General features: G+C 38.9%; 1 protein-coding gene across 1 annotated transcript in view; it reads left to right on the forward strand.

The window, feature by feature from the left end:
- The window catches only part of wipi1 (WD repeat domain, phosphoinositide interacting 1), a 24239-nt gene that overhangs the window by 691 nt on the left and 12569 nt on the right, over positions 1-10979 (forward strand). The window contains 4 exon segments of the mRNA XM_032536894.1: positions 3259-3341; positions 5333-5502; positions 6879-6975; positions 7983-8080. Of these exon segments, the coding sequence (XP_032392785.1) occupies positions 3259-3341; positions 5333-5502; positions 6879-6975; positions 7983-8080 (448 nt within the window).

Here is a 10979-nt window from a genome sequence, read left to right on the forward strand (position 1 = left end):
GGTAATGAAAATGAACATGAAAGTGCCAAAAACTGCACTTCCTCGAGTGTCCATTTGTGTCTGTCTCCAAAATTAAAAACTCAACTTTACAGCAGAAATGAGCATGTTTACAGACAGTTTTAGTCTCTATAGCTGATTTTTCTCTTCAGGATAACTTTACTTTAGGGTTATGGATTGTATGTTTTTTATTTATTTATATCTTACCTTTTTAAATTATATAAAAGCTTAAAGGTTTGAATTTATTAAGGGTGTGTTGAGTGACAGGTGCCAATCACAGGAGACTGGACACTTCATTCAATCCGCCTCAGTTCCCTCTACGTTCCATGCTCAATCTCCTTGTCTTTTTTTTGGATTAGCAGTGTCAAAGCGGTGATCTCCATCTAGGGAGGTCCCTGGACAAAAGCCACAAAAAAAAAAAAAAATCCAAATCCAAATAAATGTTCAAAACAAAGCCAAAATATCACAAATGTCATAAAATGTGACAAAAACTTTTAAAAAGTTGCAAAGACCATGAACGGAAAAAAATAAGAAAGGTGACAAAAATGTTTTAAAGAAAAAACGTCCAAAAAAAACTTAGAAAATTCAACAAGAATTGTCCAAATAAAATGTGGAAAAGGCACAAATAAATCCAAAAAATGCCAAAAAAAACAACAAAAAGAAAACAAAAATCGCTGGAAAAAGGGGCAAAAACATTGAAAATGAATAAAAACTATAGAGAAAGCCCAGCAAAATTTTGCTCATGCCAAAGATGATAGGGGGATATCAAAAAAAAAAAAAATGAAATCACCCAATAATTAGTTAAAGATTAAAAATGTATTCCGTCGGTCTGGGTGTGTACTGCACTCACCTAATTATTCTTCTCCAGTCCAGCGGTGGAATGGACGCTCAATTTTTACACTTTGTTTCCAGAATATAATAACTCATTCAGTTCCCAAATATCAACCATCTCTTTACAAAAAAGGGAGGTTATGACAGAAAGATTTCAGATGTCACACGATCCCTTTGATCTGCACAGACAGTAGAAATGGGCTGGATTCTGTGCAGAGTTCTGCAGGTTTCCTCCTGCCCAGACACAGGATGAGACAGCTCAGGAATGTACAGGTGAGGAATGAAGACACGGGTGGACGTTAACATAGTGACAGGTGTAAAAACAAACGGACGTCTTGAAGGTCCCATGGCATGAAAATGTCCCTTTTATGAGGTGTTTTAAACATTAATATGCATCCCCCAGTGGCTAGACATGGTGCTAGGTGTAAACCCCGCCCTGGGTGTCCTGTTCTACCTTTTGAGAAAATGAAAGCTCAGATGGGCCGATCTGGAATCTTCCCTTTATGATGTCATAAGGGGCAATGTTACCTCCCCTATCTCTGCTTTGCCCGCCCAGAGAATGAGAGAATTTGCCCCCCCCCCCCCCCCCCCCCCCCCCATGAGATAGAGACATCATGGCTTTCAAAGGAGCGAAGTGGCCGTTGGTCAAGGCCGCACCCTGTTGCTTGTTTTTGTTGTTAACCAGCGATTTGCTGGTGAAATAAGTCATTGTTTTAAGTTATTAATCAATCATTTCATTTTGACCATATGGCCTAAGCAGTAAACAAGCCATTCTTTAATGCTCCTCTTTTATATTTTGCATTATAAATATGTCTATTATATCTTTTTTTTTAAGTATTGTTAAATTCTCGGGAAAAAAACAACAAATAATACCTAACCTTAATTGGGATTGGAGTAAAGCAATGCAAGCGTTATAAGTTCTTATATCCCAGAATGCATTGGTGGTGTAACCTGACCTTCCTCCACAGCACTGTGGACATGTGGGAAATGTAGTTCTGGCGATGCGTGACTAGTTATCAAATGACTGAAATTCCATACGTCACTTAATAACAACTGAAGTACTGCATCTCCATGACAACTGAGCATACTCCATCCACTGAGGAGGGAGTATGCTCCATAAAAGCTCCAGAAAATTTTTTTTTTTTTTTTGCAGAAGAGCTCACTTTGTATACAGTACATGACACATTTAACTCGGGTGTCTAGACTATGGAAAAAAAAAATCATAATCACAATTATGTGGGTCAATACTGAAATCATAATTATTGCACACTTTTAGAAAAAATGTTGCATTTACTTCAACTTAAAGAAATGGTGAAACAGTTAAACAAATCAACAGTGAAAACGATGAAATGGCCAATAAAAGGTCAACAGTGGCACAGTAAATTCTATATGGTCTTGAAATTAAAAAATAGGTTAATTTATGGATATAGAAAGACAAAAGGATCCAAGGGAGAACATGTACAAGCTCCCCAACGGATGAGAACCGGACACACAACACATACAAAGACAAACAGCCTAAGGGTAAAATTAAAAAATTAAAAAAAAATTAAAAACTACACGTGAAAAGTACCAGATAAATCACCATGAGCTACAAAGCAACAAATTACCCAGTCCCTAGTCTACAGTCTATTTTCCCCTAATTATCTATTTTTTTCCACACGTAGTCCCTAATTTTATATTTAAAATCCATTTTCATTTCTGCTATTTTAATATTAAGTGGAAGACTATTCCATCAAATAATTCCCGTATAAAAAAGGATTTTTCTTGCTTCACACATTCAGGATACTGGCCCTAGACATGTTGAGTGTACACCATCAGAATCTCAAATCCCAAATATTTTGGGGCTACAACATTAATGATATTAAGACAAAAATGAAATTCACTTGCAAGATGTAATGTGTAAAATAAAGGTTTTTCTCAGATACATTGTTTTAGGATCGTTAGGAGCCAAAATCAAGAGCAATATTTGATTAATTGCAATATGACCATTAGGTGGCCCCCTATAGTATAGACGTGTGATAATCAGAATCAGAATCAGAAATACTTTATTGATCCCCGAAGGGAAACTCTGCGTTGTAGTTGCACAAATATTATAAATAGAGTAGAAATACAAGAAATAAAGAAATATAAGGAATTGGATACGTACAGTATTTACATAAAGGAATGTTATTAAACATTATTTACATAATTAACATAATTAAGGATTTGGAATGGTGAAAAGTTAAATAATAATAATAATAATAATAATAATTGTAGTATTAGTATAGGAAGTGAATGCACCCCAAATCAACAAGATTAGACATATCAATGCAATCTGTAACTAAAATATAAAAGGAGAAATTAGGGCTTTATAGTGTAGATGCAATCTAGTTGTACTGATGGTGTGTGCATGTGTGTGTGTGTGTGTGTGTGTGTGTGTGTGTGTTGCAGGTCACTGGCTTTGGGAACCAAGACCAGCTACAAGCTGTTTTCTCTGACCATGGTGGAAAAACTGGACTGCATCCATGAGAGTGGTGAGTATGGAGCTCTGACTGTAGGCTAAACAATCCATCCACATTTAGTTTAAAAATTACATTTCAGTGTCCGGTTGTCCCGTTAGATGATGAAAACATGAAGATCAGAATGATCCATGTATCTCTGGTGGATCATTGAGTTTCACTGATTCCAGGCTCCGTGTTAAACAGGGAAAAGATTTGTGCTTTTGCATTTGGAAAACTATGCATTGTGTAAACTGATCTGTCCCGGACTCAGGTTTCCCTACAAGGAAACACTGGTGTTTATCCCCAAATCGGCTTATCTGCCCGCCAGGAACATTGTTAAGAACATTCTTACCATGAAGCCGTTTTTTCTCGTTTTTGCTGGATGCTAACGACGCTAACGCCAGTTTAATGAACCTTCAGGAAACAGACCATATCAGACTCAGGCACCCGGGTCAGAACAGTGGACCTTGTAACCGTTACCTTTAACGGAGACTTAAAATCTTTCTCCCCCCTCCATGTTTAGTCTTTACAGTTAGCTATTAACCCAGCAAAAGGGGGTTAGGCACCGAAATGAGTGGTTATGATTACAAAACAATGAAGGCTAGATAACTCCCCAGTCTAAATACTGTGAAAGTATCAAAATTCTCAATCCACAGCCAGTATTGAGAAACTATGTCTTTAAACGAGCCATCAGGACTTCCAAACTTCACTATATGTAATTAGTTAGTATGTTTTGCCACAGTGCCATTGCTGTCATTCCCCGGCTGCAGTGACAGTGCAGAGACAGCTGAGTGCAGATGCGAACGTCCCGGATACGCTGACCAATCGGAGCGGCTAGGCTTTTTCTTCTGGAGGGGGGGGGGGCTTAACGATACAGGCGTTTCAGACAGAGGGGGAATACCGACAGCATGAGATTAATTATGTGTTTTTGTGAACTACAAACCCAAAACACAAGTATAAACCTGAAAATGAGCAGAATATGGGACCCATTCCATAACATTGTGATGTAAACACAGCTACAGTCACCAGTTTAATGTGGGGGGAACCCTGACATTAACCAGGTCAATCAGAGTAGAATCTCATCAGTATATGACCTTAACGTAATCATGATGTATGTACACAACCAGACTACAGGAATAACTGGGTGAGGAAGGGAATCCTTCAAACAATAGTTTGAAGTCTGCATCTCCACATTAGAGCGCTCGCCGGGTTGTTTTGGGGTTTTAGAGGCTGGATGCTCAGACATGGCCGAGCTTGCTGTAATTACACTCATGGCATTTTAATCAGCACCCTCCCATGGCAGTTGAGGTGGTTCGGGCATCTGGTAAGGCTGCCTCCTGGGCGCCTCCCTAGGGAAGTGGTCCAGGCATGTCCAGCTGGGAGGAGGCCTCGGGGAAGACCCAGGACCAGGTGGAGAGATTATATCTCCAACCTGGCATGGGAACGCCTCGGGATCCCCCAGTCGGAGCTGGTTGATGTGGCTCGGGAAAGGGACGTTTGGGGTCCCCTACTGGAGCTGCTGCCCCACAACCTGACCCCGGATAAGAGGATGAAGATGGATGGATGGATGGATGGACCCTCCCATGGCAGAACTGGTGTAATTGTGTCAGTGTCAGGTCCAGTCTGATGTTCTGAATGACATAGTCTGCTTTATGTCAACCTGACATGCTAGGACAATGTTCTGTGAGAGCTTAACATCATTTGTGTAAAGTCAATCTTATTTGTATAGCCCAATATCACGAATCACAAAATTGCCTCAGGGGGCTTTGTATCAGGGCATGCTTCAATACTTAAGAAGATTATATTATGTATATTATTATTGGACAAATTCGAGTCAGACAGATATTGGATTTGGCAATATATCTATTTTGAAGAATTTACTTCTTCTGTCCTGAAACTAAAGAGATGAGAATCAGGGTTCAAGTTGTGAAAGGTTTGTGTAGTTTAATCTCTGTCTCGTTTGAAGAAGTCAATTTTAAAGCAGCGTCCCTGTCCCTGCCTGTGTGTTTCCCGTTCTCCCCCAGCAGAGACTCCAGATGTCTACATCGTGGAGCGTCTGTTCTCCAGCAGTCTGGTAGTCGTGGTGAGCACCACCATGCCGCAGCGAATGAACATCTACCACTTTAAGAAGGGGACGGAGATCTGTAACTACAGTTATCCCAACAACATCCTGGCTGTTAAGCTCAACAGACAGGTGAGCGTCCCCATTCCATACCCACAATCTTCAAATATGACAATGTAGCCATAAAATTCCGTACATTTTGGAAGATATTTACACACGTGTGTGTGTGTGTGTGTGTGTGTATGTGTGTGTATATGTATATATATGTGTGTATATGTATGTGTATATATATATGTATATGTGTATATGTATATATGTATATGTGTATATGTATATATATATGTGTATATATATATGTATATGTGTGTATGTATGTATGTGTGTGTGTGTCAATATATATAATCGGGTATCATCAGCAACAATGTAAAGTTTATGTAGTGTTGTCTAATAATTTTGCCTAGAGGAAGCATATACTGTATAAGGTGAAGACAATTGGTCCTAGTACTGAGCCTTGTGGAACACCATGGCTAACTTTAGGATGCAATTGGAGAAAAGCAGTCTGTTAGGTCTTACAGCCGTTTCTAAGGTTCCAGTGGTTGAAGATAAAAAATCAGTACAGTTTGTCGGCAGGAGGTGATGAATATGATCTCTAATAGTTATAATTGTATGATTAAAGAAGCTCATGTTGTCATCACTACTCAGAGCTATGGGAATACATGGCTCAATAGAGCTGGGAGTGTCCGTCAGCCTGGCTACAGTCCAAAGAAACCTGGGGTTATTTTCTTCTATTAGTGATGAGTAATAGGCGGATCTGGTATTTCTGAGGGCCTTCCTATAGGTTTTCAGACTGTCTTCATCCAGATTGGTGGAACGCCATTTACTTTCTCAGTGAGTCTGCAGCTCCAGGGATCAGATTGGAGGAACTAATTTAACAAAGGAGTCCTCTTTTATATTGAGACATGGCATTGAATTATATGCCGTTGGAATCACTTCTTTTAATTTAGCTACAGTACTATTAGTAAGACCTGAAACCTTTACCAAGTGGCATCTAGTCAGGTAATACAAATTCAAATTTTATTTAAAAATGGTGTGATGATAATGGATTTTGTGGAAAAACTATTAAGCCTTCAATTACACCAGACTGAAACAATTAAATAATAAGAAATGACCCTAACCCTAACCCTTATGGAGAACATTTTCATTCATTATTCAAATTGAAAGTCTAAAGAGAAATTGAAAAGAGATCTAATTGAATATATTATTTTACTACACTTCTAGGAATAATCAGGCCATAGTTGAATTTAAAAAGAAATTGAAGTGCAAAGGCTAAAATTCAATAATTTGTGCTCTTTTATTTGAGATTTTAATTTAAGCTTTTCCATTTCCCATTTTCCCAGTTTCTCTTTTTCTTATTCCCACTGACATTTTCAATGTCATCTTTCAATTTAAGATTTTTTAGCATTTACATTGAAGCTTTGTAACGACCTGACGTGTGCCGTGTCTTGCAGAGGCTCGTGGTGTGCCTTGAAGAGTCCATTTATATCCACAACATCAAAGACATGAAGCTCCTCAAGACTCTGCTCAACACTCCGTCCAACCCCTCAGGTACAGTAAGACATGAATACCAAGAGACAGCAGCTGCAAGTACAGTATGTGGTTCACACACAAATACACACTTTCTGCGGTGCTATGGTATGGTTTTGAAAGGCCCTGGACCAGTGTTGCCAGATCTCACGAAAGATTAGAAAACTGCTGGGATATCAACTATAGACACTTTTTCGCAGTGCGTTTGTGTTGTTCCCCACGACGGGTTGAATCCATTCTTCTACTCCTTTCTCTTTCTCCCAGTCTTTGTTATATTTCTTCCCGTATCTCGCCCACTTTATCCCGGGCATTTATTCCTCCAAAAACTCTCCTACAGTCCAGTCACCATCAGTCGCTACTCGCGTGTTTTCCCAACCAGAAAACAACAGATTGCCCTGCTCTGCCTCTGATTGGCTGGTACTCGTGGCCATCTGCATCAGAGCCAATTAGAAGTAGGAAGTGGGCGGGAAAAAACTCTGCTGTCAACAAACAACTGCTTGACTATTTATTATGGAGCTGGGAACAAGCCCAAATAAGCAACTACACAAGCCCAAAAAAACGTGACTACCAATATTTATAAGCAACTTTACAGAAAAACAAGCCCAAAGTCGCTTATAATAAGCGAACTTGGCATCACTGCCCCGGACACCCACCCAGGTGCTTGGAAGTCTTCCACGGACTGCTTTGGGTGTGTAAAGACTGATTGATTGACATCTTTCCGAGCCTCCTGTTTGCTTTGTTGCGTCATCCTCATTGGTAGATCAAATTTGGGACATAATAAGTTCCCATCAGAGTTTCGGCGCACCTTCAACCTGAGCAGAGGTCTAATCAGCCAGAATAACCGAAAACACCTGTGTTGGTTTGTAAAGGCGTTAAAGGATAATTCCTATTTAAATATGGGTCTAATTCTCAATAGTAAAGCGTGACACAATAGAGTGGTGAATGTTCTTATTATATATGTTATATAAATCCCTAAGCCACTGTTTGTAAAACATATGTTCAGAAGGATTCTTTCTCCCTTGTCGCAGGTCTCTGTGCTCTTTCTATCAACCATTCCAACTCCTACCTGGCGTACCCCGGCAGTGCCACCATTGGGGAGATCATAGTGTATGATGCCAACAATTTGGTAAGATGTGTCCATTGTCTTTCTTATTTATTCATTTTTTGGGGGGGCAATTGTGATGCTTGGCCTGCTTGACGCCAAGGGCAGTGCTTCCCCCTGAGTTGGCTGAGAGAGTGACAATATGAGATAGATCATATTTGAAAAGAAGTCCCATTTCTCTGCCTCTCTTTGGTGATCCTAATGGCATTTGCAAGTTTCCACAGCGCCCGAAGATAAACAACCAATCAGAGCTGAGAGTCTCTAACACCGTGTCAATGACTGCATTGCCTATTTCTTTTGCCTCAAACGTTTTACGAAACATATTTTAGTGTAAAAATGTTTTACATTGTTTAGCTGTAACATGTCTGTGACCAAGTCAAGCCCAAACCAAGCGTCGGCCCAGCCAGTCAGTGTTCTCATTTTTAAGAAATAGTACACTCTAATATGTTTCTGACATATTTTGAGGCAAGTAGGGCGGTCGACAAACACTCATACGATTTTTCCAATTAATCCACAGATCTGAAAAACTGAGTTTCTCCACAAATAATTATGCAAAGGCTCCACTTTAAATCATGTTTATTAAAGATGTGCTGATAGGTTTCTTGGAAATAAATCATTCAGCATGAAAAAGCATACAAAATGACTAATTGACTAAAGAAATCTTAGCAATGCAGTAACAGAATCTCCTGTCAGGATATAGTGAAAGTTTGAGAAAATATGACAACAAGTTATATTTATGAAAGCTACCAACTATAACTTCAATTCAAGGTTCAAAAGATTTAATTTCATATTTAAGGTTTACATTTATTTCAGTTTTACACATAATTTACATTTCCCGAAAAATGAAGCTGTTTTAGAGATCAAGTTATTTAATGGTGGATATACCTTTTCAAAAAAAAGACCTGAGCTGTAATAGTTGAGACTCATCCTTTAAAAATAAACCACACTGCAATTACATTTCATTCTTGAATGTCACACACCTGAAACTGAATAAGTTGCCAGATCACGAGTAGACTCAGGGGACGATACTGGGCCCACTGTTGTTTCCTGATTGAAGTTTCTCTGAAGTGTTTTTTTAGGTCATCTCTCCTCTCCCAGTGTTCTGATACTTGTTTGTCTGACAATGTTGTCTCTAAAGACACCTTATCTGTACGACATCCTGGACTTCAAAATCATTTTGAATTGATGCTTCAGTTACAGCGTTCAGGAACATTTGGAATTTGGAGGCACTATTGAACACCTACCATGGAGGCTATCTCTGAGCTACTGATATGACTCAGGGAGGAAGGGATTTCTTTGGACAGTTTCAGAATATGAACAATGTTGTGAAATATACAGCGGCTTGAATAAGTTTACACCTCCATGCTAAAGTTGTTTAAAAAGAGGAATAAAAAAACACCTTTTGGAAATTGATCTTAATGCCTCAAGTCAAAACATTTAGGAAAATCCAACACACATATACACACACACATCATCACATACCCTTCACCGTACCTAGAGATTGGCATGGGGAACTTTCCATAAATCATCTCCCAATGCAAATCAAACCAGCTATGAAGCTAAAATAAAAATAAAATCCATGCCAGTCTCTATGTATGGTGAAGGGTATGTGATTGGGGAGGGGGGGGGCCTTTTTAATTCCAAAGGCCAAGGGAACTTTATAAGGATGCATAGTATCCTGATCGCATGAATAACGGCTTATAGAATAAAAATAGCCTGACTCATGGGATTTTAACATAGGGGGTGTATACTATGCCCTGTATTTTAACATAGGGGGTGTATATTATGCCCCTGTATTTAACATAGGGGGGGTATACTTATGCCCTGTATTTTAACATAGGGGGTGGTTACTTATGCCCCTGTATTTTAACATAGGGGGTGTATACTATGCCCCTGTATTTAACATAGGGGGGGTGTAACTTGCCCCCTGTATTTTAACATAGGGGGGTGTATCATTATGCCCCTGTATTTAACAAAGGGGGTGTATACTTTGCCCCTGTATTTTAACATAGGGGGTGTGTACTTATGCCCCTGTATTTTAACATAGGGGTGTATACTTATGCCCCCTGTTTTTTATTCCCTTTTTTTAATCAACTTTAGCATGGGGGTGTAAACTTATGTAAGCCACTGTAGTTCATCTTTCATAACAGTCCAGTTCAAATCCAATCATTTTTTTTAATAATCCATTGTTCTTATCTCTTTCTACACACGAGTTGAAAGTTTCTCAGTACTTGTTGTTTGCTCCCAGCAGCCGGTTGTTATTGGTCCTCCACCGCCAGGTGAAACATGAACTTTGCCCCCTTTCAGATAGCTCCGGTTCCTTTTTTACCTGGAAACATGTCAGCTGATCTGGGCCACACGCTGGCTGTTCGCTGAACTCAGCCAGACACAAAACACTTTGTGTTGCTTCATACGGCAGAGCACGTTTGGGCCAACAATAATAGACAATAATACACACTGACCTGTATGCAGAGACAACATAGAAAATAGAAAAAGACATTTTACATTAATTAGAGTCTGATGGATACCGGATTGCCATGTTGAGAGTAGAGCCCGGCCAATGTATATCAACGGGCAGATATTATTCTACGATATTATCAGCCGATATTAGGCATTTTCCACTGTATCAGTATCGGCCTTTATATTGGCAGATATATTAAAAATAAAAATGTTTTTTTTTATTTTTTATTACATTTATCAGAATAATTTATAATGACAAATAAATGATTCGGATAAATTCATATTCAAAAAAATACAAAAGTGATGGTCAACCATGTTATGAGCGTCGGCGTTGCATTTTTTTGTGTTTTTGTTTCAAAGGACTTTACGTTTCATATCTTAAGTATGTAATTTTATACATTTTATTTATCAGAACTTTAATAGATTTTGATGTTCTGCTGTGACAATAAAACTAATTATTATC

The sequence above is a fragment of the Etheostoma spectabile genome, chromosome 15 (assembly GCF_008692095.1).
Source record: "Etheostoma spectabile isolate EspeVRDwgs_2016 chromosome 15, UIUC_Espe_1.0, whole genome shotgun sequence".
Classification (NCBI taxonomy): domain Eukaryota; kingdom Metazoa; phylum Chordata; class Actinopteri; order Perciformes; family Percidae; genus Etheostoma; species Etheostoma spectabile.